This window comes from Cygnus olor, chromosome 24, assembly GCF_009769625.2.
Source record: "Cygnus olor isolate bCygOlo1 chromosome 24, bCygOlo1.pri.v2, whole genome shotgun sequence".
Classification (NCBI taxonomy): domain Eukaryota; kingdom Metazoa; phylum Chordata; class Aves; order Anseriformes; family Anatidae; genus Cygnus; species Cygnus olor.
Genome location: NC_049192.1, coordinates 1,950,253 through 1,978,060, shown reverse-complemented (window position 1 = coordinate 1,978,060; position 27,808 = coordinate 1,950,253). Strand labels below are relative to the sequence as shown.

General features: G+C 45.1%; 2 protein-coding genes across 6 annotated transcripts; one reads left to right on the top strand and one right to left on the bottom strand.

The window, feature by feature from the left end:
- The first annotated feature begins 239 nt into the window (after nt 1–239).
- Nucleotides 240–23,239, top strand: LOC121059202 (membrane cofactor protein-like). Of its 2 annotated transcripts, XR_005814458.1 has the most exons (12): nt 259–492; nt 1,363–1,554; nt 1,760–1,856; nt 2,540–2,625; nt 3,018–3,224; nt 3,669–3,851; nt 4,874–5,062; nt 5,657–5,848; nt 6,191–6,217; nt 6,954–7,020; nt 22,006–22,172; nt 23,085–23,239. XR_005814458.1 is itself a non-coding variant. In XM_040535701.1 (11 exons), exons 1-11 carry the CDS (start codon nt 399–401, stop codon nt 10,817–10,819), a joined length of 1,386 nt encoding a protein of 461 aa, XP_040391635.1. In that variant the 5' UTR covers nt 240–398; the 3' UTR covers nt 10,820–12,696. The 2 variants fall into 2 exon arrangements, 1 of the variants encoding a protein (XP_040391635.1); XM_040535701.1 differs by lacking the exons at nt 22,006–22,172; nt 23,085–23,239 and adding an exon at nt 10,768–12,696 and having other exon boundaries at nt 240–492.
- LOC121059203 lies at nt 11,898–25,807 on the bottom strand. Of its 4 annotated transcripts, XR_005814460.1 has the most exons (4): nt 24,829–24,900; nt 23,737–23,843; nt 23,021–23,245; nt 11,898–15,196 (listed from the first exon to the last, which is right to left on the bottom strand). XR_005814460.1 is itself a non-coding variant. In XM_040535703.1 (3 exons), the coding sequence occupies exons 1-3, from the start codon at nt 25,430–25,432 to the stop codon at nt 14,993–14,995; spliced, it is 915 nt and encodes a 304-aa protein (XP_040391637.1). In that variant the 3' UTR covers nt 11,898–14,992. The 4 variants fall into 4 exon arrangements, 2 of the variants coding, with proteins under 2 accessions (XP_040391637.1, XP_040391636.1); XM_040535703.1 differs by lacking the exon at nt 23,021–23,245 and having other exon boundaries at nt 24,829–25,432; XM_040535702.1 differs by lacking the exons at nt 11,898–15,196; nt 23,021–23,245 and adding an exon at nt 17,789–18,987 and having other exon boundaries at nt 24,829–25,432.
- Nucleotides 25,808–27,808: the final 2,001 nt, after the last annotated feature.

The window sequence follows — 27,808 nt, the reverse complement described above, 5'->3', positions numbered from 1 at the left end:
GGTTTTGTCCCTCCTTTTGCCCCCCATCTCAACAGATCTTGGCTTATTACTGTTCTCTTCGGCCCCGCCCGCGGCTTATTTTTCATGGGGAAAAAAAAAAAAAATCCGCCCACAGGAGCGCTTATCTTCAGTTTCTTTGTCAGCGCTGAGCACGCTTTGAAGCCTCTCCTGTGGGCCGGAAAGGCAGGGCGGCTCCCCGGGGGCCCCTCTACCCTCAGGCCGGGCAGCGGCGCCGCCCTTCCCGGGGAGGGTCGGGCCGGGCCGGGCCCCGACATGGCGGCCTCCCCCCGCCCGCCGCGCTGCGGGGAGCGGAGGCCGCGCAGGGCGCATGCGCCGCCAGCCCAGCGCTGCGTCTCTTGAGGCACAGGCGCGGAGCGGGCGCTGACGAGGCTGCGGGCATGGGGACGGTGTCGGTGTCCTGCCCGGCCGGCTTCGGGCTGCTGCTGGTGGTGGTGGTGATGGTGGTGCTCCTCGGCGAGGCGCGGGCGGAGGGTGAGGAACGGGCGCTTTCTTCCTCAGCCCTCTCTCTGAGACGCCATGGAGGGGGAGCGGCCTCGCTGCGGGGAACCGGGGGAGCGCTGAGGAGAACCGGGGGGAGCTCCGGGGGGGGTCCCGGGGAGGATCCCGGGGATCGTTCCTCGCCTCTCCCTTTCGCCTCACGGCGCTGCAGGGCGAGAGGAGCTGAGGGGAGGGACGGCCGGAGGGCTGGGGGCGGCGGGGGGAGAGCCCGGACCGCGAAACGCAGCGTGGCCCCGGTACCGGTGGGTGCTGGCTCAGCCCCTGAGCTGGGGGTTACCTTACGGGGGGCGGTGGCGGTGGTTTTGTTGTTTAACATTATTTTGTAGCTCGGTGGGTCTCCCCGCAGTAAGTACAATAGAGCACAAAGGTTTTTGTCCGGGGCGCTGCGGGTCTGGGCTGCGGCAGCGGCCTTTTGTCCTGGGGAAGGAAAGCTGCCACCTTTGTGCTTTCCGCCCCTTTGGTTTCCCAACAGCAACGCACACGGGTGTTCTGCTCCGCGTGAGCACGCAGGGGGTTAAGTCGCCTATCTAACCGCAAGAATGAGGCAAACACAAAAAATAGCCACTAGGAAGCAATGCGTTGCCTAGGGGGAGTGCTAAAGAGCAACGCAAGCAAACAAATGGTGGATTAACCAGTGCTAGCGTAGAGTTGGGCGTTGGATGTGCCCTAAATACGAATTGAAAACCTGAAGTCTAAATAAATAAATAGCTCTGGCTTTTAAGAACTTTGTTGCTTTTATTTATTGATGCATCCTTAAACCTACCATACTAGCCTGCCCTCGACTTGTCTCTCTTCTTGTTGATAAATCTCCATGTTGCTTTTTCTTTCCTCGTGTTCTGACAGAAGGGTGTATGCCTCCAGAAAGACTGCAGTACGCGGAGCTCACGGAGAATTTCAGCACAATGCAGAGCTTTCCCGTTGGAACCACAGTGGTGTATGTCTGTCGCCCCGGGTATATGAGAATCCCTGGGAAGTCATTAACTCGAACGTGTGGTGAAGACTTAAGGTGGTCGCAAACAGAGGAGTTCTGTGCAGGTGACACGTGCATAAACTCTTGCTTTTCCTCTTTGTTATTTGACAATTTCAGTTGTTTTCAAGTGAGAATCAATATTCTGTACAATTTAAAATGAAGCTTGAAAAATACTAGTGATTTTAAGGACAGCATATGACAAAGACTTAGTCATTGTATAGAACTACAAAGATGTAGATTTATCTTTTTTTTTTTCCCCCTTCTCCCCAGCGAAAAGATGTACTCATCCAGGAGAATTAGAAAATGGTATTGTTCACGTGACAGATCTTACGTTTGGTTCAAAAGCTACCTTTTCTTGTCACAAAGGGTAAGTGTTTTGGTGAAGTTTTCATTTCTCTTTTTTTTTTTTATTTTCTGTTTAGACCAGGATTGAACCAGAACCAAACTTTCTTATGTAGGTTTCATTCTAGTTCTGACTTGAAAAATCTCCTGAATTATACCTGGGGCAAATAAAATCACAGCTAAATTTGATCCCCTGGCTTTACTTGCTGTTTGCATCAACCGAGGCTTAAGGTTTTTAGTGAAAACTACAGTGTTAACCACTAACAACCTTTTTTAAAGATCCTGTGGCACAGGGAGCAAACATACGTTCATTGCACTTTATTATATTGAATAACAACCCACCTGTCTGCATATAGCAAATGAACTCAAAAGTACTAACCTCTTGCGAGGATTTTTTCTTCCTTTCCTTTTACAGTTTATTTCTTTAGCATTAGTAACTTGAAGGTATTAGTTTAGTACTAGAGAGTACATGGAAGGGTTTCCATCCGTTTCTTTAATGACGTCTCATTTGCTTCTCTCTCACTTTCAAAGTTGAGACTGTTAGCAAAATAGAATCTTTTAAGATACCATTTTCGTTACGACAAAAGTGTGGTATGTCATGTCCCCATAGTCAGAATTACAGAATTATGTAAGCAAAGTTTCTAGCTGCTTCCTTGAGAAATGAGTTTTCTTACGTTTTACCTCTTTTAAATGTTTTTACCTGTCTAGGTTTAGAATACGTGGAAATAGTGAAATTACCTGTGTAGTTAAAAATCAAGCTGTTGACTGGGATGGAGTTGTTCCTTTCTGTGAACGTAAGTAAATTTATGACCATATTTAAGTTTGTATTCAGGTGGTAATAGCTTATTTTAAAGCACCTGTGCAGTACAGTTTCCAGTGTAAGAAATGATGGTAAAATAGGACAGCTTATTTATATATTTTTTTGAACTACTGGGGATGTACCTGAGGAATTGCCACTGAAAAATAATCAGTTATTGTGCTAGTAAGTTCACATTAGTTAAAGTCAACCTTCCTGAAATTGAGGTTCCCTGTAATAAATGACCATGAATAACTGTCAGTTATAACTGTCACTCGTCTTAGCTCTACGTCACGTTTTAAGTGAAATGATTTGACAGTCAAAGCTTCTTCTTAGATGAACAAGGTAACAGCAACATTCTGTCAGCTAAAATGTATGATTTATTTCTAGGAGTTCCTTGTGAACCACCACCAAGTATAGCCAATGGGTACTACACCGAAGCAGCTGAGTATGTTTATCAAACAACAGTAACCTATAAGTGCAATGATGCACCGAAAGGTGAAGATCCCTACTCGCTGGTTGGTACACCTTCTATTTTCTGCACGCTTGATGGAGACTTAAATGGAGTTTGGAGTGGACCACCTCCACAATGTAAAGGTTGTTAGCTTTAAAATATATTTCTTTATTATAGCCTGTCTGACTCCAGAGCTTCAGTATCTGACCTTTTTTTGGAATTGAGTGAGGATGCGAATGGTTATTTGTTATAGAAAAGGACGAACTTCCATCTTCTGCTGCTACAAATTGATGTAGTTCCAATGGAGGTCAGATAAACTACATTGTGGATATTGATTGATTATGACACAAAATGGCTTAGAACTTAAGATAAAACCCTTTTTTTAAAAAAAGGGAAAACCCATCAGTTTGTATGCAGTTGGTACAAGTGACGAGGATAAAGTGAAGAACTCAGACCATAAAGCCTGAGTATCTGATAAAAGAATGTGTAAAGAGCAAGAATGTGGAAGCTAGGTTAGGACTAGCTGTGACTTGTAAAGATACCGTTAACAAATGTTTCAGAGCTGGTTTTCCTCTTTCCTATTTCAGTGGTCAAATGTGAAAACCCAAAAGTTCAAAATGGAAAAAAAGTAACTGGATTTGGACCTCTGTATAGCTATGGGCACTCGGTTATGTTTGAATGTGATCCAGGCTATTTCATGATCGGACAGGATGTAATTACCTGTCAAGAAAATAACACCTGGTATCCGCCGACACCAACTTGTGAAAAAAGTAAGTCTTTACATAGCAATCCAACTTTTCTTGTAAGTTGAGAATGTTGTAAGTCTTAGCTAAAATTTCAAGTCATTGTACTGTAGTTGGAAATCATAAGCTAAGGAAGTTGACATTGAGCCTCCTGTATGGACGCTGTTTTAGGTGTTCACACATGGTTCTTAACAATTTTTGGGTGAGAATGAATTGAATCGCAGATTTGCGTATAGAAGTTGCAGCATGGGCATACCTGTGATGCTACCACATAGTTACAGCATCATGCTATTTGTTCAAGTGATTTCATCCAGAAATACAGGAAGAGGTGTGTTTCTGAATCGTGGTGGAAAATACAAGGGTTATGAACAATGAGGGAGTTCGTAATATCCTTCTAGAGTAATCAAAATCATCACGTCTGAATGTGTTCTCTCATCCAGCTCTTCAACTCTTGCTTTCCAGGCACCTTGTATGGTGTGCAGCATGTTGTTAGATTTTTGACAGGCAATTATTTTTAGGACTCATTTGCATGGGACATGGCAGAGCATTTTCTACAACCTTGCTCCTTCCTCTGTGCCAGAGGGAGGGGGAATGTTGCCACAGAGTATAGTGAGAGGATTTCCTACATGTATATTCTAGTAATGAGCTCTCAAGAATGAGAACCACTTTGGCAAAGGGTGTGCTTGAGTGTTGTATAATGAGTGAGTCTGACAAGGCACCTGGGAATGATTCTTACAAAAATAATTAACCAACAAATACAGATTTCTCAGCTACTATATCATGGTCATACTACCCTAAGAAATACCTACAGTGATGTTTCTTTTTGAGTCTTCTAAAGGAAAATTTGCATTTAAAATTGTGAAGGTATGCCAGAAGTGTTAACAATTCAGATACACTAATTTATTTTCTCATACAAAGGCAATTCATATATACGGAGTGAGTTAATGAATTATAAAACATTTAAAGTGTGTTAATCACTACGCTTTTAAATTTCAGTACTAGCTACTGTGTGTATTTCAGTATTAGTTACTAATTAATATTTGTATTAGTTACTGAAGATAGATGTGGTGCCCCGAAGATCTCACACGGACAAGTGATTCCGCTGCAATCTGAATACAGAAGTGGAGAGTCTGTTCGGTTAAGGTGCAATCCTCACTGTGCTTTTCCTGATGGTGCTGAAGAGATTACAGTAACGTGTCAAGGACAAAATACATGGAGCTCTGTACAAAACTGTGCATGTAAGTAGAATTCATAATTAGTAAAATCAAGGATGGACAAGTTCCAAATGTGTGATGTAACAGTGAGCAGCCCCTGAAAGTCAGGTACCTGTCAGCATGCCCAGCTGGGCACAGCTGGTTCTGTTAATAGGTGGTGAGTGTCCTGGGCTGTGATCTGAGCAGGTGAGGAGAGTTCTGTGCCTAGTTGGAGTCCTAGTTTAGCTTGTGTATAGAAATTGACAAAATTCAAAAGCCTGTTTGAAAGGTCTGTACTGGGAGTGTTTTTTGAAGATTCTTCCTTTGATGACAGACTTCATGCTCGTTTCACTCTGCATCATGTGATCACATACTATAAACGGAGAGGTTGTTACTTGGATGCAGCAGTTTGTCCTGATGGAACTGGGATGTGTATTTCTGGTAATGTGTCTGAAGTATGTCCATTAGCAAAAGTATCTGCAGCTTCTAGGAAGCAGGTGGCCTTTCCATGTAAAATATCTTGAGGATTGACTGAGCTCCTTAAAATTACCCAAATGTAGGGGCTTTTTGTTGGCAACATCATTGATCTGTTTCATGTACCAGCTCTATTCTTGTTTTTTTTTTTTTCTTTTCTTTCAGGTAAGCCTGTACATTCTGATTCCTCTCCAGTCATTAGTCATGGTAGAATAATTTATGGACAAAAACCTGAATATTCTGCAGGGGATTCTATTACAATTGAATGTTACGCAGGCTACACATTACACGGTACAGATCGTATTGTGTATAAGGGAGAAGGCAAATGGAGTCCTGAAGTCCCAGCCTGCCACTTAAGTAAGTATGAACTGCAAGAATTTCTCATCGAATAAAAGTATATGTAACAGAAAATTTACTTCTTGGGAACAGACTTTTATATTCAGGAGAAATCATTTAATGCAAACTTCCATCTTTATTTTGACATAAGAAAACAAGGTTTCGGTAAAAGTCCATTTAAGAATAGGAATATTTTAAAATAAATAGAAGTTGCCATGTAAACAGACCTGCTGCAAGGCTTGTCTTGGCAAAAATGCTTGACCTGTTTGAAATACCCTAATAAATATTTGTATAACATATAACATTTGTATAACATCTTCAACAAGATGTGTTCCTCATAACGCTTATTTGTTTTGTTTTTAGGTGCCTATGTTATCGCCATCATCTGTGGTAAGTATCATATAAAACCTGAACGATATACGATGTGAATTTTATTCTTTATGTGGAATTGATATTCTCATCTTCACCTGTGACTAGAGTAATGTTAAATGATTTTGAAGGCTTGGTTATTTTAAAATTATTTTAGTGTTTAAAATTTTAGAAATGTCTACTGAAGTTGCAGAATTCAAGAAAAGTTAAGATTACTTAGCAATTATAAATCAGCTTTATGTGAAATTTTTTTTCATATATGTAATTAGATTTCAAAGGCAGCATTCCACAACTTTGTCACTTTCATAAACTCTTCAACATTTGGGTGTACTGAAAGCATGAACAGATAAATAACTGTGCCAGTGAACTGAAGTGCTTACGCCATCTTTCTGTCCTTGTGTTTGTTATCCACTTTTCTAAGCACATTTTTACAACTGTGGTTTTCTACCACTGATTCCTTATAAACTTTTTCTAAAAAGTAGCGTTAGGATGTTGTGACGTCTGTTTTAATATTCCTGAACTGGTGGTGTTTTGCCATCGTGGTGATCACTGTTCTTGAGTGGATCTACCTTGAAGAGTCTTGAGTAAAGCATCAAATACATATGTGAAATAAGTTGTGCAAATTTTAAGTGTTGTAAGGAGAGGGTGTTGTACAGGACTCTAGGTGAAGACAGTGCTAATTTTTGAGGCTGTCCTTTTTTTGTGAGATAGTGACTGTCACTCTAAAGCTTTTTTTTTTTTTTAATTCTTCCTCAAGTGGTTACAGTAGTTCTGGTGTTCCTGGCAGCCTTCTGGGTCTATAAGAAGTTCTTTTCACAAGGAGGGTGAGTAAGCCTGCTTTTTATTTTATTGCCAATTTCTGTGACTGAGCAAAAGCAGTGCTAACATATTTAAGTTTCTTGAGCTTTATCTGCCTTTTCTTTTTCAAATGCCTAATGTTTATACATAAGCTTAGCAGCTGATGGGAAGCTAAAGCGCCTAACAACATATTTGACTTTGTTTTTGTATCTGTTATTCAAATAAGCTGCTAATTAACACTTGTGCTATTTTTAGGGAAGGAAAAACTGTGCTTGGGTTTATATTTAACATAGGTACACTTACCAAGAAAGTAATTTTGCATCTGCTCTAAAACATGCCACTTTCTCTTAAAAACAGTAGTAGTATTGGCTTGGGTGGGCTTCACCTGCTTTATTTTCTTGCCTGAATAAGCATCTGGCATCACTAGAGAAGGTCTCCGTAGGCTTTAAGAGCCAGAGGGGTTGAAGTGAGCTTGGAAGCCTTGTAGGTGAGCTAAGGGGCTTCCTTGCTTCTACAGAAGTAGAAGTGGTAGTGATGGGACCTGGACAACCACTGTGTTTCGGATCAGAAGTACCTTAAAATAACACGGGCTTAATTGCAATGAAAAAAAGCACAGGAAATTGACCTAAAATGGTCCTCCTGTACTGTTTGAAAAAGCAAATAGCTGGCTTTGCAACTGGAATGTATAACGTGTAGATCCACTTCAGTTTTTCCTTCTGCAGCAGCAATGATTGGTATCCCTACATTACAGACTTGTAAAATCAACTGTAAAATGTCAAATGCATAAATAGTAGTATTCTTTTGTTTTTAGGGAAACGCAGGGCATTTTGAACTTCATCTTCAAAGCATCTAGTTGTTAATGTATGCTCTTTCATAGGGGGTTGGCAGGAGATTTAAATGCCTCACTATGCATTGCTTCTTGTAGTGGTTTCTTACCTTACCTTCTTCGAAAAAAAGTGGAGGAATAGTTTGTAACAGGCAAAATACTGAAAATACAGAGCAAGTTAGGTGGTACGCATACTATATGCATCTCATCTGAACTGACTTAAATTCCAGCAGATCTTGTTAAAAGATTTTTGGGGTAAGTGAGATGAAGGAAGGGATGCTCATAATAAAGCACACCAGCGGAAATATTCCTGCAGTTCATGTTCATAGTAAAGTACACACGGTACTACTTGGGAGAACCCTGAAGCTAGCTTACATCCAGCAAGGTTTTAGCCTTAGTGTCTTCCACGTAGGCAATGTGGTATCTTTACAAGGGCCACAGTGGCCCTGTAAGCACAGTGGCAGAGGCTGTGTACCTGCGCGCTGCTGAGTAACGCAGTGCTTTTGAGTAAGTGCTTTTCACCACCCATGGCTTGGATAATTTGCAACCCGGATAGTCCGAGTGGGAGTTAAGAGTATTAGGGCAGCGCTTTGTGTTCTTCATGCGTGGAAAGACTTCTCAATATGGAGAAAGAAGAAGGGATCATCAAAAATGAAAGAATGTTGTATTCTTGAAAATCCCGCGACATGAAACATCTTACTACACTTAGTGCTTTCCTTAAGCTTCATCACTGTGAGCATCTGACTATTAAATCGCATTCTTGTCTGAAAGCCCGACCTGACCTCCTTTTACTAAGGCCTAGATCTCACTACTTAGTTTTCTGGATTCCTGACGTAGTCGAGCCTTTCTGACCCATTGTGCTTCTAGTACCTCATACTGACTGGGTTTGTCTTCAAACTACAGCACAAATCTTTTCTCACCCTCTGTCGCTTGTGTGTCCAGTCTGTCAGTTTTATAGGATATATTCAATTAGACCTTTTTCCCCTTCTGCTGTTCAGCTCGTATACAGTTGATGAGAATTGCAAGGAAACATGTATTTTAAAAACTAATGTGCCAGCTGAGATGGAAGAAACTGAACAAATGAATTAATTGAATCTTAAAAGGTATATGCTTTCCGTTTCATTTGGACATTTGCATTAAGCTTAAGTGTCTTTTTTACAGTTTACTCAATTTCAGGGGAAGCATGGAATCCAGTATGCCTCACTTTCCTATAGGAAAGGTTATAATTGTTCGTTCATTTTGTGAGAACAAGATGTGTTACTGGAAGAACTGTCATTCGGTGCCATAAATGGTAGCTTCCAGTGATCATGTATCACAAATCTTAATTTTGGGTTGTCTTCAAAGAATGAGTAACGTTTTTCTGTGTGATAGAAGCCATGTACGGACTCAGTGGAATGTTGTGCCTGTTTCGGTAATGTGAAATGGGCTACAACAGTGCATTACTTCTGTTAACTAATAGTATAATTCCCTATAATTAGAAGTCTGGAACTGGAAACCACCTTTAACACAGCACACGGACACTGGAATTATAAAGATAGGATGCATCCCTTCAGAGGAAACCAGATTACGTGCTTTTCAGAACTAGTGATTCGTACATCTGCATTTTCAGCTTTCTTTAAAAAAAAAAATGCAAAAGATTTTTTTAGTCCTTTTATAAAAAGGTAATTTCTTTTTCAAATTTAGAGTTCTGTGGGCCTGTGAAGTGCCAAAATATAGTTGCTTGTTTGGAATTGAGTTTTCTCTCATGTTTTAAACTAGTGCTTAGTCCAGTAGTCAGGTGCAATTGATGATAGTTGGAATTGTGCTTGTCTGGAGTCCAAATTAGCTCTTTTAAAAATCTGACTCTTTAAACCTTGTTACAGTAGGACAGATTTAAGACAGGAGAGATTAATTTGACTGTTAATTATTGGCGTTTTGGCATTACTATATTAATGGCCAGAATTTGCACTACAAGTGGCTTTATAAACTTGTGTCTTTGTGTTGATTTTTTTCCATCGCACAAATTCTGAGAAGGTAATGATTGAAAAAGTGTATCTCTTTTAATGTGAAGGTCTTCTCAAATGAATGGCCTTTTTTTATTATTCTTTTTAAAGACCAAGTGACTTTTGAGTATTTGTCATAAGTTTGAGATGGTGCACACAAATAAATGCTATATTTACCTATGAAATAAGACGTACATAATAGAGATGAGATTAGTTTTCTGGGTTAGTCGGCCTTATTTTTGTAGAGAGAAAAAAGGAATCAAGAGTTCTAATTTCCAGTCTTCACTTTTGTTCATGACAATAGGAGAAAATGTTCTGACATACCAGCTGGTATGTGTACACGCTGTTAGCTCCCAAGTTTTTCTTCCTCTATCTACAACTCCTTGGAGACCTCAAGTAATAGTGCAGAGGTTTGTTGCTTTTGGTTGTGTTGTTTTTTTCTGTAAAAGAAGAGATGAGTCGCTCAAGAATGTGAAAATACATGCATATGGGTATAACTAGTTGTGGATGTGACTATAAATTTTAACCCTCGTGTTTAAATATTGTACATTAGCAGGCTACAGAATCAAAATTCTCACTAATACTTGGCTTCTGGTTATAAAATACATACTAACCATCATACTGTGCATAAAATAACGTAAGGGCTGCATGTGACGCAGCTTCCAAATGAGTTAGGAATCCTGTACCTGTTCTAAGTTCCTGATAATACTTGGGCATGGTCTGTTCATCACTTGAAAGGATCCATTTGGATCAAATGCTTTTCTAGTCTTCAGGTCATTCTTAGTAGTCTAGGGGCTGAAACTGAAGCAAAAATCTCATAGTTTGTTAGTTGCTTAGTAAGAAGAGGACAAATGATTTAGTTTCATGATTTTACATGTCGATTTAATAAAACTAAGGCTGTGCTTTCAGAATAAATGTAAGAACTATTTAAATGTAAACTCTCTGATTTGTTTTTTTGTTTGTAGGAAGAGTGACAGCACTCCATGTACTGCCAAATATACGAGCTGTAAAGCATGAATGACCCTTTCTGAGGGTGGGAGGGGAATTTGCAGTTGAATGTGCCTATCAGAAACGGAAAATGAGTGCATTAACTTCCTGTAGATAAATCTCTCTTGTACTATGTTTTATACTACTGATTAACTGTAGTATGAGATCATTAATAGGATTAAAAAAAATCAGAATATCCATCCTTGCTGTCCTTTGTGGGTCACTCGTATCATCTTTTCTGTGCATGTGAAATGGACTTAAAGGCGCTTCGTGTAGCATGCACCAGTGTCTGTGTCGGCGGGAGTACTGCGAGCAGGACTGTCACAGTACCGGCTGCTGCTGCCTGCTGCCTTCAGTGCTCCTCTTTCCGTACGGAAGACTATGCAATGTTAGTTCTGCTCACTAAAATTCTCATGTGCTTCTCATTCATTTTCACAGTTGAGGGGGTATAAATGATGTTTATTGTATTCTGAAATGTTTTAATTATTTCCTTAAGAGATAAGTACCATTTAAGGCTGTGTCCGTTTGAAATGATCACAGTTTAGATCTTGTATATGCTATTTTTTTGTTTGCCCAAGCTGGTTTCTGTATATCTAATGAATTAAAATGTGCCTTTGAATCGGTTTTATAGCTTTTCTATTGCCTTTAAGAAGGAAAAAAGCCATATGTATTCCTGGCTCCTTGGCTTAGTCCCAGAAACACCATAATGGACTTGTTGCAATGGAAAACTGAAGGAGATTTGAATTCCATAGCAGAGCATCCCCTGATTCTGAATTCGTTGGCCTGTTGACAGAAGGTGCATAACCATAAAATGCTTTGAAATCTGTGGTAGCCATCCTCTAAGATCATTGGGATGCTTGATTTTTTATTTTTTTTATTTTGAGGCTTGGTGTCTGTTTCCGAGCTAATTATGTTGCTTGTTAGGATAGAAAGGGTGCTGTATGGGTTTAGCTTCCTTTTTTTTAAATTATTATTTGAAATAACATTCCACATACAGCATTTCAAATCTCTGTACACAGACTACTATGCTGAGTCAAGCTCTGTAATGCAGGTGGTGTGGGTATCTGAGACGTGAGCCTGTCCCTGTCTGACTCCCTTCCCCTTTCACGGTAAGGGAAGACCAAGCCACCTTAGTTGCAGGAGCGAAGGAACGGGTATGTTGGCGATGTGGGAAGACGTGGTCTGTCTTCAGGTAGCCAGCCATGCTATGAAAGTTTTTGGTCGAGATGGTGACTCCAGGAGCTCCCATCACAGAATTCACCTTGAACTGAGGCTCAGACATGCACTGATAGCTGTTACTTTAAATGCCTACTAGCTATTTCTGTTTGTTATTAAAACCAAAAGCTAAATTAGGGCAGGTTTTGGCTTTGTGAATCTCCGAGTTTGCTGTCAACATAGAGGCAGCTTGTAAGAACCAGTTTCCCCAGAAAAAAACAAATTGCCTCACTTAAGATGGCTGAGGCAGCATTTAAGCTGTTCTTGTCTGTGGTAGATTGGCACTGCTGTCCCCTGTGGTGAACGGATTGTCTCAACATCATCAAACTATTTAGGGTTTCTTAGGCACTTTGGGACAATCCCAGCAGTTGTATTGTTAGAGTTCATAACAGCGTTGGGTTATTTAAAGAGGGCTTTTGGCTGCACAGAAGTACTTGTTGTTCGTAGTCGTTTGAATAGCTGATACCTAGTTTGATAATTGTTTGTAATTACTCTGATATTCTAATATATTGGGAATTGAGCGTGTCGGTTGTTAGACAGCTTATGTGTGGCATCTCCGATATTAAAATATGCTGCAACGCACTTATCGCTAAAGTGAAATAACTGTAAAAGGTGGCTTTATTTTTATATTTTCCCCAATGTAAAGACTAGTGATGGTTTGTAATATTGCAAATAAAAATACTGTGTTTTTAGCCGTGTTTGTCTTTCATTCATCATGTGGTACACAGCTGCTTTCCATTTTTTTCTTGAAGATAACTTTTCACGTACCAAATTTGCATTAGGTGGTAACTGTTGAGATCGAAGTTTGCACTTTGTGTGGAAAACTACTTAAAACACCTGGATGCATAGTGTAGAGAATGTGCATTAATTTCCTGAGCAGTTCGTGGTCTTTTGATCCTCTTCTGGAAGCGTAGAGGGTTTCCTAGAACCTCCAAAACCTAAGTGTTCACTCGTGAACATCAATTTTTACCAAACTTGATGGAGAAGAGGCAGCTTATCGTGTGGTTGTTCTGATGTAACCCTGCGTCAGGAGCGAAGCCCGTGAAGTGCCCTGGCACTTTTGTCCAGGGGGTGACAGCTGTAATCTTTAGGGAAATATTGCTTGGGTGTTTTTAAGTAAAATGTTAAGTAGAATGTGATTATTTTGAGTTGTGTGAGGTTCACGCTTGAAATGAGCTTAATCTTCTTTGCAAAGAAATGTGTAGTCAGCTGCCTTGTGAAGGCATAAACTTTCAGAGAATGGACTAGTAAAATAATATGCTGCATCTTTTAATTTGTGGTTCTCAAATTAGTTGGTACGGACTGCAAGCGATGACGGTACATAGACTGTACAGCTTTAGAAACTATATATAAAGTTTAGGGAGTCCTGTGAGCATGGGTAGGAGGATAGGCAGCTACTGGGCAACTTTGACATCGATACTAGAAATGATTTTGTCCTGATTGTCGTGAGCTATATATCTCTTTCTAAAACGTGAACTGTTCTAGAATCGAACTGGTAATACCAAGGCACGTTGCACTGTGAGCACATGAACTTTGTGCTAACAAACAGGCCGGGTGTAACAAAGGCGTTGTGTTGCCATCTACTGGTAAATCCAGCTGCGTGGTGGTGGTTGGCAGGCTTCTCAGTGGTACTAAAATCGGTGTAAATGCTCGCCTTCGAGCATGGTTCGTGCAGTGTGGTGGGTGTGAAGCTGGGGACTGAAGTGATACTTGAAGCAATTGGATATCGTCCAGCAGGGAAGCACGTAATCTGTCTACCTGAGACAGAGCCCAATACCAAGTAGCACACAAGTTTATTTAAAAGAAAAAAAAGTCTGAGTAGATAACAGGTTAAGGCAAACAAAGAGCACAAGGAATATAACTGGTCGGAAGGGCAGGTGGCAGTGCTGTCACGGAAGGGCCCTGGCTTGCTTGAGTTGAAGAATCTTTGTTAGGTGTTTGAACAGATGCTTCGTTTTCTCTTTAAGCATCCATCCTAGTTGAACGGGATGCTGACTGTCCTCCTTTTGTGCGGGTGGTTCGGCCTGTAGGTGTAACTTAGGTCAGAGAACAGAAGAGCATAACATACATGTTTGTGAAGCACGATCATACTTCGGATGGCGTTTATTTATAAGGACTCTGGGGGCGGGGGGAATGAAGTTTTCCATTATTGTTGCTTTTCCCCCTACATCATAACCGATTTCAAATGGTGCTAGACAAAAACTGAGACTCTGAACACCAAGAGAAATCGGTCAGCCTGTGTAAGAGACATTTTCCTGGCTCAGAGAAGAATCCTCTTGTAGATGACAGCTACGCATTCTTAAAGAAGACTATTCGGTGGTCTGATCATGTGCTTCATCCACACAGCGACCATCCTTTTGTGTATATGAGCATGTTTGTGCAGGTGGGGTCAGGCAAAAATAGTTCAGCTTCAGTTTAGTGGTTTGGATGCAAAGTTATACAGGTCTACCAAAACATTGCTGGAAGGCAACAACAGTAAGCTTCAAAAAAAAAAAAAAAATAGGAAAAGGAGTGGATTCTGTGTGCATCGGTGCGACTTCAGCACGATTCCTGAAGTCGCATTGGGTCTGTTAACTGCCCAGATCAAACTGTCAGAGGGAGTTTCTGTGGTTGCAGAGCAAGTCTCTGGAAGCTGTGGAATGATGACGCTGTGACGGGAAGATCCCCAAGCACACAGCGAAAGTACGTTTGCTCTAAGTAAATTACTTGTTGGGGTCCTAGCGATTGTATAGTAAAGGGAATGCACTCCTTGCCTCTCGACATGCAAGAAGTACTACGTTGGTTTCCATGCAACTTTCGGATGACTTAACTCTGGACAACTTTAACTCATAGCCATCATTTATTAAGTAAAACACATTTGAAGGAAGACTTTCCTGTTGTGGCCCTAGCTTGAGAGGGTGCATACAGTGATTGTATAGTGTCTAGAAATCAGATGATGTTACAAAATGGATGGGTGTCGAAAAATTAATGATTGGAAAAAGTGCTGTTTTAAGGAGTATAGGCTGTCAGTGAAGTTAGCAGCTGCTTGGTCTCCTCCCACGCTGTAATTCTTGCTCCTAGAACACTGATTTCAAATGGTGCTAGATACAAAGTGGGAAAATCTAAGCCACCATGTGAAACCAGCTTCCAGAGGAAGACAGATCTTGTGCATGGCTGCAGGTTGAAAGAGCAAATCCTCCATCTCCACTGTACCTAGAGAAAAATTAATTTATTTCATTTTATTAGAAAGTGAGACAGTGAACTTCACGATAGTTATTTTATTGACACGTTTTTTGGCATCTCGTGAATAGTTTAGGCTGATATAGGAGCAATGAGACGTGATGAAGGAGCCCACTGCTGCGGCAGTGAGTGCAATTTCCTTTGCTAGCCAGGTAAAGCGAAGCTCTTAGCAGCTAGGGGCAAAAAAAGGTCTGACTTTGTAATGCAGAGGATGCTACTGGTCTGGGAGGAGGAATAAAAAGTTTGTGTCGTACAGGAGCAATTTTTTGTTACTGCAGTTACACCCAGGCTACAACCCCCGTTCTAAGGCAGAGTGTTCTGGCTTTCTGTCACTTACTGACCTCTGTGCCATCAGAGAGGACAGGTAGATAAACAAAAGTTGGGTGTTTTTGTGACAGTGGAAGGAAATTGACTATCACGGTGGCACTTTGTCAGCTTTATCCCATGGCTTGTAAATAGCATGCTTTTAATAAGCAAGGAGATGCAGATTTTTGTGAGAAGTTCTAAATCTTGCGAGCACAAAATAACTTTTAATGAAAATAACATGGAAACAACTTTGAGCTGTGGGCCAGAACGAAGCCTAAAAAGGGAGCAGTTAGAAATATAACTGCAAACGGTTCAACAAAAGTTGCCAGGGAGGTAGGAGAGTGTGAAAATGAGTGGCTGATGGTTATTGGGAAGGGAATAGGTGTGAGCAGCACCGTAGCATGGCGCAGCCGTGGTGGCTAACCTGCAGCAAGTGTGTGGGAGCATGTGGGGTGTCTTCAGGCCTGTGAACAACTACACACGTGTAATTCGGGAACTATCAGACCCTGGCCACCGTGTGTAACCTGTGCTGATGCAGAAGCTGGTGCGAAACGGAATGAAGTTGGGCAGAAGCGGAGTTGAGAGTTTTACTTATCGATGCCCTGGGTTTTTGGCAACTCCTTGCATCGGTTTTGTAACCGGATCCAAGAATCTGCTTCAGTGCCTACGTCTAATGCACACCCACAGACAGCAGAGGAAAGCTCAGGGAACAGAGCACGTCCTTCCAAGAAGGGGAGGGGGAGAACTGCACTAGATTGCTGTCTGGGTATTTACTGGAGTTTCTAAATCCATTAACTAGGGCAGCAGGGTGAAAGATAAGTGGAAAGCAGGTTCCCTCCCCAGTGTTCATCTTGCTGGCACAGTTATTTATGAGGCATTGTATATTATCAGCATAAAGATTTACTACTGAAAAGTTGGACTGAGAGTTACTGCTGGCTAGAGGTTAGTTGCGGCGCAGATGAAGTACCCCAGCAGCATGCTTTGGAAACAGGCTCCAAGTGAGGGTTGCTTTGTACTTTTTTTCTTAGTATTAACCATGTGCCTTAACAGTAAACAGGAATCTTTATTAAGGTTTTCAGAGAAGTTGCTGGAAATGTCAGTTATGTTTGTGCTGCTGAAAATGCAAGCTGCCCTGGAGGTGCAAGGCCTGGAGAGCCACTGAGTGCCTCTGATGAACTGGGTCTGAGCACCTGCCCCCCCCACCCTCCAGAGCAGAGTAATCTTTCCAGAAATATCGTGCAGCAGTTGAAGACCAATGGCTCATTCATTATTTATAGTTTGATTAAAAACAGATTTCCTTTCAGCATGATTACGATGATGATGATGCCTCTCCTGCAGGCTACCTGCAGATCATGCTCTGCCTTAGCAAGCTCCCCTTCCCTCTGAGCAGCCAGAAGGTGTCAGCCCTTGCTGCTGAACTGCGGGATACACCTTTCATGAGGGATACAGCCGTGACAGCATATTCTTTCCAAACCTAGTGGCATGCTGGGGCAGGCAGCATGCAGAAGGAAGGAGAAAAAGAGAGCAGCTCAGGGCCACGTGACAGGCAGTGCTCAACTATTAATGTGCATGCATGCAAAAAAAATAAAGCTTGTCTCAAGCATTTGCTGCGTGTGTTGAACATGTACATGTGGGGACACACGTGTGCAGTGACAGGCACACACTGTCAGCTACAGTTGGCCTTGCTAAAGTGTTCTAGAGTTTTTGGTAAGTAATAGCAGAGAAAGTGCAGTCCTATCATTCTGTTTTTTTCTCCTTTTCAGACACATTTTAGCAGCAGTACTGTTCTATAGCTTCTTTCTGAGGAGCATCTCAAAGCCTTTCATGGACTTCACACTGCTTCATACCCTCCAGACAAGTCAAAAAAGGGAAGAAAGCCCTGCCTCCCCTGTGAAAGGGAACCTCCTCCCTAGCTGCTGACCTTTAATCTAGTCTGCACGAACCAGACAAGCCTAGGTGCTGCAGACGTGATTTTCACAGCCCACAGCTTGTATATTAAGGCACTTTCTGGGGCTTCTACAGTAAGCAAAGCCCTCTGCGTGACCCTGTGTGCATCATAATTTTTCTCCTCCGTTTTGAAAAGCCGGAATGAAACTCGTGGTTCATCGGCCTCCGGTCTCCCCTGGAGGAAATGCTCCCATTTTGCATGCAGATCCGAGGCAGAGAGGCTCGATGCATCATCCCCCAGTCGAGGAATGAGTCAGACCAGGGCCAGGTGCAGGACAGAGGGGTGTGACAGTGCAAGTGGTGACCTGTAAGGGGAATTGAAGTGAGTGAACTTCTAAGGTTTCAAAAAAGCTTCCTCAGCTCGGGGGAGCGTGTAACTGCATCTGTTTGTTGTGCTGCTCTGTTACTGCGCGGTATTGCGTAGGTCAGGTATGGACAAATGTGCCCTGACTTGCAGTCTGAGCTCATCGGTAGCGTGCAGTGCTTTCTGTAGCTGCAGCAGCGCTGACCGAGGCTGAGGAAAGGTAGGGTAGCTGCTGCGGCGCTTCGTGGGTTTGGTGCTTGTGACTGCAAGGTGGCTCTGGAGATGCTACTGCTGTTCGGGGCAGCACCAACACGCGCTTCCCCTGTGAGCTTAGAGCACAACGGAGACTTTTTATCCTTCATTAGGAACAGAATAAAAATTCCAGATCACGTTCCTGAGTGAATGTAGTCTGTTCCTTTAGTCTATGCTATTGCAGCCTTAAAATTGCAGTCTAAATGGTAAAGTAAAGACCGGGGCACTCCGAGTCTACAAACCTTGTGCTATCTGTGCCCCACCACCAACAAAAAAAGAGGAGTTTGGACCCTGAACTACAGCATGTTGGGGGTAAAAAGGCCTTTGGGCACGCAGCCTGTGTGAGCAGGGGGGCAGCCAGGCCTGCCTGCATTTGGGGCACTGATTTCCAGTCCCGTTAATGGTGATGGCAGAGCGCTCGCTGGATTTGTCTAACTGTGCAGAACGGACAACGAGCTGCCCATCGTTCTGATCCTTTTTTTAAATAGCCTGAGTGTTGAAGAGTTTGGGGTGGGGGAAGGCCATTTTAATGCTTGCCTGTTTAATATATGCAGCTCTTTCCCAGATTATTTAGGGCAGGCCAGCTGCCAGCAGCATCAGCGATGGCCGAAACGTGGTTTGCGATCAGGCCCAAGAGGTGCACCTCTGCCCTTCCTCTTCGCAGGGGCCCTCGCTGAGCTGTGCTCGTGTGTGGCTGGGGTGAGCTTTGGAGCTGGCTCCCGGCAGGGTTTTGGGAGAACCAGGGTTCTCCTAAATAGTGCTGAGGCGTGGTCTGGCGGTCAGTGTGGGCATCGCACTGGTGGTTTGGTGCAGCTGACCTCAGTTTGAGGGCTGGAGAGCTCAACGCTAGGACTGAGCCAGGCACATCGGCTGTCGTGGTGGGCTGTACCAGCCTTCGTTTTATGCTTCTGCCATACTGATCTACTTGTTCTGTGCTTCGGTCTAATGAAGTAAGCTAAAAAAAATTCAAGAAACCTTTAATTTGCAGATCTCTTGGAGCAACTTGTAGATTCTTAACAGTGCAATACCACTAACAGAATGAGGATTTACTTACAAGACTTTTTTTTTTTTTATCCCAGAACTTTGTTTCAGGCTGTTAAGTGAAAGGTAGTACTTACTTGCTATTCTTTTGAATTACTTTCCCATAAGCTAACCGAAGGGAACAGTTCTAGCTCAGTGACCATTCTAGGAGCACAAGCCATTAGGGCTACAATTTCTAATCAGCTTCCTGTGTGCAAATCTGAAATTGCTTCAACTTGCCTGGAGCCACGCAGTTTTTTTCCACCTTTGCTTTCATGAGAGTTCCTAGGCAAAGCCACAGCCTGTTCAGGGGGCACAGTACTGAAAGTACTGAACCGCTGAATGCTATGGAGGATTTCACGAGGAACGATGAGGTGAAATTGGGCAAACTCACACCAGGGAAGAAAAGCCTGGCACTTCCGTGACCTGGGTCATGGGAGAGTGGTAGGAAAGTGCAGCACTGAAAACTCATCGGCTTTAGCTATACACAGCTTGTTTGAACAGCACATGACAGCACTAACTACATTAAAATATTCCCCACCAAGGCAGCTGAAACCAGGAAAGTAATTTTCTGTTCCTAACTTCTGTACATAGGCATCACCTCGGAATATAAAGTATTGATTGCAGGTCTTGAACGAAGTCACAGGGAGGTTATTGTTGTGATTTGTATAGTCAGTTCAGGAACATGGTGTTTCCCCGCCACTGCAGTTCCAGCTGCTCTAGGTAATGTCAAGGGAAGTCATGTTTTTCTTTGTCATTGAAAAGAGAAAATAACGTCCTGTGCCAGTGAGGAGCATAAGGACGCAGATACTGCCAGATGTTTACCGAAGTATAACCTGCCCTTAAACCTGACATTTGAAAGCATGCTTGGTACTCGCAGCAGAAGGCCCTGGCAAAAAAGCTGGAGAAAAGCATGGACCCAGCTCCTGGCTGACCCCCCCAGGCACCTGAGCTGTTTGGTTTGTGTCTCTTCCCGCGATTCCCATCGTCCTTCCTATCGCAGAAGCTTCGCTGTGTTTGAGAGCCCTCCTCAATGTATAAGAAGCGTTTGAGTTGTACGGGCAAATGCAAAACCCTCGGCTGCTGGTGGACACGTACTATGCACCATTTGCACTGGATAAAGATTGTTTGTGTGGGGAGCTGAAGAGATGTGCTTAACTCAGAAATAGCTCTCTTCCTTGGAAAGCTTAAGGTCTGAATCACACTGTGTTGGCTCAGTTTTTAGCAGACAAGCTATCACATATGCCTCCCTGTAGGCGAAGAGTCGTCACTGGCATCAGGATTAGCAGCCAGGTTCTTTTCCTTTGGAAACCAGAGAATAACGCTACCGAAGGCTGGAGCAGGCTTTAAGCATGGTCGGGGCAGGCTTGCTGGGGAGGGGGGCCAGTGAAACTGCCAGCGGGAAGGATCCACCTGCACCCCCTGCTCGGCCTGTGCTGGCTCTGCTGGAGCCCGGTGTTCGTCTCCGTGTAACAGCACCCAGAGAACACGCCCCTGAACTGAACTTTGTTACTGCAAAGGTGGCACAAAGTTATTTTGCTCTAGATCCTTGAGGCGTTAGCTGCTCGGTGCTGCCCGTGAAGCTGAGGAGGTTAGAGCCGGCCGCAGCATATCCAGGGCTGGTGTTGCCCTGCGTCCACTGCAAATGCTAGTGACATGGACAAATAGAAACCCCTGAGAAAATGTGGAAATCTGGCAGGGGGAAAGGCAGCTGGAGAGCTGTGGTGCCTGAAACTGAAAGCACAGGAGAGACAGACACCGGTGAACTTAGAGCAGCCTGCGCAGTCCACCTGATAAAGACTGCGGGAACAGAAATTCAGATATATGCAGAGACTTTTTTTTTTTTTTCTTGTCTGGAACATGGTGTGAGTTGATGCGTAGTCCTTAAAAATATGCTACTCCCAATTCCCAGCAGGCCAGAGGAAGTCTTTTTAAGCAAGTTTTTGTAGTTTGCTCAAGAAACAAATTACAGATCTGGACTTTAAACGCTTCTGAGATCCAGGTTTTTTTTGGATCTATACTTTCAGACTCTGTGTACCCCCCACCGCAGTAACATTAATTTTCAAGCCTCACTTCCAGGTTCAGGACTCAGGTACTGCCACTGTTGCAAGAACCAGGGAGTGGGAGTTCCAGGACCAACTGGTCAGTGACGAGGTGGCAGGGGAGTGACCTTGCAGCGAGCCTGTCCCTCTCTCGGAGCTGTGCCAGTATAAACGGCGCGTGCATCTCAGCGCTGTTGAAACCATTTTGTGAGATTCCCATGTTGGCCATTTCTACTGCCGTCTTTGCACCAAAACTTTTGAGTGCGTGAGAACAGGGTAAAGTATTCCCTTCTTGTGCCATAACAAGGGCATCTTTGTCACCTAGGCTTGGGACTATCTGGATCTATATACAGGTATATAGAGAATATCGGCAGTTCGGATATCTCTTGTATACAGCTCTGTTAGCATCGGCAATACAGATACTTAACTGATGCAGCTTAAAGCTCAACCTCCCCCCCCAGCCACACCCTTATTAAACTGTAAGAAAATGCCATGAACAAGTTTTAGAAAATATGCAAGGCAGCAGTGAATTTTCTGAGTAGGTCTGGAAGTGATTTGTAAGAGGAGCGAGGATGCAATACTTGGCATCTGGACGTTCTAACGAATTTTCCCAAATAAGAAAAGAAAAATGTTTCCTCATAGACTGCAAGCTTTTCACAGCATCAGTAAAGCTCCTGACACAGAGCCCAACGCTGTATTTGTATGACATGGAAATTAACAGCAGCAGCAGCACTGCAGGCTTAGAGTCTACTCTGCGTGCAACAAAATGGCTAGGGGTGCTGTCGCGTTCATCTGAATTCCTTCACCGTTTGTGGGTGGTAGAATAGGTGGATGCCGATATCCCTGCCACGTCAGGTACAGCTGCAAACTTTAACATTGGTATTAAATTAACGTTTCTAACCATCTTCTAGCCTGTGCCCTGATCAGCTCAACTCCACAGAGCAGAGACAGGAACGAGCAGCAAAAACGGACTGCGTCACAGATGTAACATGACCATCGGCAAAACAAGTGCAGAAAGATATCATGGCTGTCTCATCGTTCCGACAGCTTTCTTTCAGTATCGCAGAAGAATAAGCTGGTAATGCTTTACTGCTTTTAAATTTATGTCCTGAACATTTGCAATTCTTAACTTTACCAAATTTTGCATCCTTGAACAGTCTAAACTCCCAAGAAAATTGCACGTATTTTGCCAGCAGACCCAATGCACTAACGATCACTGCGTCACAATGCCGCACCAAGGCTGGGAGATATAATAAACCCTACTTTACAAAGGAAGGGAACCAAAATACTGAGAAATGAATCAGCTTACACAATATCACACACACGAGTGTCAGAGGGACTAAGAAATCACAGCTTTTCCAAGTCCTTTCGAGGCAATACACAGAAAAACATTATGGAACAGTTAGCCACGTAGACCTCACATACAGTATCACATGCACAAAATCGCTTCTGTCCTACAGAAATATGCCATGTCCCCTTCTTAGCCTTGTTTCTTGCAAGTCCCACAGATTTACCTGCTGACAGTAACCTCAATTCCCGAGTAATGACATTTACAGCTGAAGTTTAACATTGAAATACCTCTCGTCTCTCGGTCTCCTTTTCCTGCCTGCATGTAGTCACAATTAAACTATCACTGTGGCCAAAAGATGGTAGCGAAAGGAGCAAAAATAAACACATCCCTACACCGAACACCGATACTCAAATTATGCATGTGCCTTAGTATACTGGCAGCCAGTTGCACCTACGTCTAAAGGACTGAGAAATGCCATTAAGCAGCGCTACCTTTGCAAACTAACGGGGCCCTCCACCACACAGCCCTGATGGGCAAAAATGCAAAGGGCCGTCCACTCAGACCCCCTTAACCCACCGGTCTCCCGAGAAAGCAAGCATGGTTTCTTAGGCCAGCTCCTGGCTGTGCGCACAGACCTCCGCGGCTGCCTTGCGCTGTTCCTGTATAAGTGTGTCTTTCTGCCTGTCCGTCTTGCTGCAGGGACCACCGCTGTTGCTGCTATTCCCGTTGTTCCCCTGCTCTGCGGAACTGGCGCTGCAGGAGGCGAGGATGCTCCAAGGGAGCCAGCTACAGCCAGCGAGGGCTCTGAGTCAGTAGGGGTTGTGACGACTGCAGCAAGAGCCTGAAACTCCCCACGGAATCTGGCAGGAAAGGAGAGGAGGCAAGGAAGGTAGAGATGGGAAAGAGGAAAAATCCGGGGAGTGGCACCTACTGTCTGTTCTCTTCTTCCCTCCCTGTTCCTGCCACCGCACTGCCGTTGGAAATGGTATCCTCCCCTCTAGGTTACTGCGCAAAGAAACGTTCGGGGATAAAACCGCAACGCATACGGCCTTTATAACAGCCAAAATTCGGTCGGGGCGGGTGTACGTGTGTCAACACGGCCTCTCTCCCCTCTCCGCCTGCCGTTCAGAGGACAGACTCCTGCCGAAGTAACCGAGACACACGCAGTTCGTTTGAGCTGGTTCTAAACCCAGTGGTTGTTGCTAAACAACCAGACCTGACGCTTGCGATGTCAGTGAGTGAGTAATATAGATTAAATGCTTATGCTACCATGGCCTTAAACTTGTTTAAGCCTTGGTATGATGAAAGGCTGTGGAATAATGTTCCCTGCTATATGAGAAAGCAAAGTTACCACTCCACTGCATAACCGGGTGACTTCCTCGGCCAGAAGGACCAAGCTCAAAGCTGGTTGTGTCCTCAGAACTTCCAGGCACAGTTGCCCATCTTCATTGTTGGTCACTTAAGAAGAGAGGTGAAAAAATAGTATAGTAAATGGTTAAGAGAGAAAAACGTCCTCCTCCTCATCTTCATTTCCTCATCCGTTCCGGAGCCGCTGTCTGTCCGCGGTCTCCTATCCCTCCTTCCCCAGCCTATCCCAGTCCTCCTTTATGCCTGCCTTCTTGCCTCCTAACGCTCTGGTTTCCTTTTGCAGACCTTGCGGAGCCCCGGCTCGGGGCTGCCGGCAGCGCTCCCTCGCCTCGCCCACACCGACAAACTCTCGCCCGGGCGGCATGACGGCGTTCGGGCAGGAGCCTTTTCCGCTTCATTAATCCCGCCACGCGATTGCCACATTCGGTCCCTGCCCCGAGCGGCTCACAGCGTGACCAACACTCAACTACCACCGACAGAAGAGAGAAAGCAGGAGAGAAAGGAGAAAAAAAAAAGCCCCAAACCCGAGCGAGTTCCCCTGGCTGAGCTTGGCAGCTCTGACACGTCATCGCCACAGCCGCGCAGCAAAGTGAAACCGCACCGGCACCGGCACGGGGTGACACGGGTCGTGTGGGCGGGCAGGGCTCCATGCCTGGCCCCATACCTGCACCCATACCCGCACCTATACCTGCACCTGGACCTATACCCGCACCCGCACCTATACCTGCACCTGGACCTATACCCGCACCCGCACCTATACCTGCACCCATACCCGCACCTGTACCCGTACCTATACCCGCAGCTGTACCCGGACCTATACCCGCACCCATACCCACACCTATACCTGCACCTATACCAGTGCCCATACCCGCACCTGTACCCAGACCCATACCCGCACCTATACCCACACCTATACCCGCACCCATACCTGTACCTATACCCGCACCTTTACCCGTACCCGGACCTATTGCCCGCACCCCTGCCCGCACCCTACCCGCACCCCTACCCGCACCCTACCCTCACCCCTGCCCTCACCCCTGCCCGCACCCCGCCCGCACCCCTGCCCGCACCCTACCCGCAGCCGACGGCCGGCAGCAGCGCTCGCGGCGAGCGCAGCCAACGTTCAGATTTGACACCCAGCCCTCGGCCAATCCGCGAGGGCTTTTCACCTGCCAGCGCCTCCTCCGCCAATGGCGCGGCGCCTTGGGGCCGAGAGCCCTCCCCCGGCCAATGGGGAGCCGGCCCCGGCCCCCGGTTAATGATGCAGCAGTACAGGGAAGACTATCACATGGGAGCTGGCCGGCTGCCAGCACGGAGACACGGCGAGAGCAAGGTAAACAACTTCCCAACGCCAAAATGATGACATTTAATCCCCAAACGCTGGCTTCCCGTCTCGACTCATCCTTAACCCCTTTCAGCTGGCGTGGAAGCGTCTGGAAGGCAGCGCGTACCTGTCCCCCCGGTGCTTTGAAAAGCCGCCCGGCGTGCCCTGCAATGATCACTGCGTCACCGCTCCCCACTTGGCGAACTACGCAGTGACAAAGCTCCGAGCTCTGAAACGCAGGGCGGCTGTTAACCCCTCCGCCAAATCCTCGCCGACACGCCAGCCCTCGGGGAGACGGGAGGGAATAAAAAGCCCGAACAACACACGAAAGCAGCAGTCTTTGCAAAGTTGTCATCGCTCCCCCACGACTACTTCCCTCCTCTGCATTACAGCAATGCCGGCAAGAGTGGCGTTAGTACAACCTGTGCCGTCGTTCCATTGAGAAATCAGCTCTGACGCAGAGCAGAGCAATCGTACCCAGCCAAAATAATAATAAAGGCACTTTGGGATCCGAACTTAGGGACGAGGGGGGAAGGGGACACCCTGCAAACAATCACAAAACGTAGATGCAGCTCAAGCCCCATCCTGATCAAAGGGTACGTACGTGGGAAAGACGAACCGGACCGAAGAGCTCTGCCCGTGCACCATCTGCGCAGTCTTCAGCCCTCCGCTTGCTGTGTAGCGCCGCAGAATAGAAGGTTCCAGAAATTTCCTTTCCGTTAACCCTTTCGGTGTCTGCCCACTCTCCCTCCCCGTGGGATTAAGCGCGCCGGGTCTCCAGCATCGTCAACGGGCGAAGCCTCCTACGCCAACCGAGCCCAAATATGCTTTCTAAATGACACCGGATGGTGACAGGAGCCCAGTCCCTGGTGTTGGTGTTACTTCTCTTTCTTGAGCCCTTTCTCCCTCTCTGGCTGCCTCTCTCCCCTCTTGCTGCAGCAGGGCTGTTGCTGGTAGACCTATCGACGGAGCTTGCTCTCTCGCTCTCTCGCTGAGCTCTGTGACGCAGCTCTAAATTCTCCAGCCTGCTCCCTGTGTTATAACAGCGGAACTGCAGCCTTCCAGGGAGCCCGTGCCAGCAGTGCCAGGGCCAGGCACACCAAGGGGAGCGTCGCTCCTGGACTCTGCACCTTTTTTTGGTAATTATTATGTTCCTCACCTCTGCTTCTGTGCTGCCTTCCGAGCCTCTCAGCCTCGCATCTCCTTCTCTGTTTCTGAGTCACGCTCGCTAGGTTAACTCTTTTAGGATTGGTAGTCAGCAGTACAAATCTCGAACAAGCGCAGCTGAAACCACAGCCAACTTTGTGGTGGTTTCTGCTTTAAAAAAACCAAAGCAAATCTTCTTGGCTCCAAAAAACAAAAACACACACACACACACACACACGTTCCAGTAGAGAGTTAGTGCTTTTCAATTAACTGTTTTGGTGACAGGACCCACTGCCTGACTTCCTAAAATAAAGTGATCTAGGCCCACATCCTGCAGATACTCGGCCGGCAGTTACCTGGTAGCACAACGCGACTTAAAAGGAGCCGCTCACACCAGCACACTCTCTTCTGGACCTAAAAGCGTGAAACTGCTGTGGGATCCACATGCCCCTGCTCTGCTGGCCACAAGACATTGATCAGAATGTGGTTCAGCCGCTGGGCAGATGCACTGTGTAAGATAAGGTACTGAAAGTGCAGGAAAGGTATAGGCTCCTCTTAATCTGAACGGTATTAATAAGTGTTATCACACGCACAGATTCAAAGTGCTCAGTGTAGGCAGGGGAACTAATAGCTGCGTTCCGGGAGTCGCCAGGATCCAATCATCTCTGCCACAGAAAGTTCACAAGCAGCTCCGTATTTCAGCGCAGCAGGCAGAGGCAGGCACACAAACGATGCCGCCGAGCCCCCTCTGCCTGCCCGCGCCCTGCAGGGCAGTCCCTCGCATCAATCCAGCGCGGGCAACTTCAGCACTAGGCAGAGGAAGCAGTGCTCTCCAGGCCTGGAGCCTCGAAACCGGAAAATGTGGAGGAGGATCAGTGGTAGATGGAGCATCTGGGAATCAAAGCGCAGCTAATGGAAAGCCGGCACTGTACGAGGGAGTTCATGCGTCAGCCTGCATGTACAACAGAGCGAGAGAGCCAGCAGTCCATTTGAGAGACACAGAATCAGGAGAGAGATCACTACTACACAGACGCATCTGCCATTTTAATTCTGGACTCCAGAGCTGGCTGGGAGCTTTGGGTTTTTCACTACAACCGAAGCTGAAGTAACCACTCTTTCTTCTCTTCACAGCGTCTGAAGAGCCTGAGCTATTTTGGGATTTGTCTGTACTACACTGAAAATGACACCTGTTACACACAGACACAAATGAGGAGAATTGCAAGCTCCCGGTTTCTCAGATACGATTCTACCAAAAAGAAAAAAAAACACGAATGAGCTAGGGATGTGGGAGAGCAGCGCAGGCTCTTAGTGGGGGTGAAGAGGCTGCCACTTGTGCATTGAGCAGTCAGACACCAATATAAGAAATGGAAACGGTTTGTTCTGTCTGATGCAAGAGGAAATCAAGCCTCCATGTGACCAAGAGAAGTAGTGCTTGATCAACTAAATGCCACAAGACAGGGTTTCTTATGCAATCAAGCACATGGGACTTCAAGCCTCACATACATGTTCTGTAGCCAAAGCTGCAAGCTTTTCAGTTAACTATTTCAGTTAACGAAGGTAAAATTGTAAGAGTGCTATGGCTACT

Bases quoted from the DNA above. Each gene is read 5' to 3' on its own strand.
- LOC121059203 (XM_040535702.1), bottom strand. From the start codon at position 25,432: ATGACAACTTTGCAAAGACTGCTGCTTTCGTGTGTTGTTCGGGCTTTT. The intron at 23,844-24,828 runs GTAGGGTGCGGG...TCTCTTCTTAAG, and splicing joins CTGCCGGCCGTCGGCTGCGG to TGACCAACAATGAAGATGGG. The intron at 18,988-23,736 runs GTAACTTTGCTT...AATTTTTTTTAG, and splicing joins CCCGGTTATGCAGTGGAGTG to CTTACTTCATTAGACCGAAG.
- LOC121059202 (XM_040535701.1), top strand. From the start codon at position 399: ATGGGGACGGTGTCGGTGTCCTGCCCGGCCGGCTTCGGGCTGCTGCTG. The intron at 3,225-3,668 runs GTTGTTAGCTTT...TTCCTATTTCAG, and splicing joins ACCACCTCCACAATGTAAAG to TGGTCAAATGTGAAAACCCA. The intron at 5,063-5,656 runs GTAAGTAGAATT...CTTTTCTTTCAG, and splicing joins CTCTGTACAAAACTGTGCAT to GTAAGCCTGTACATTCTGAT.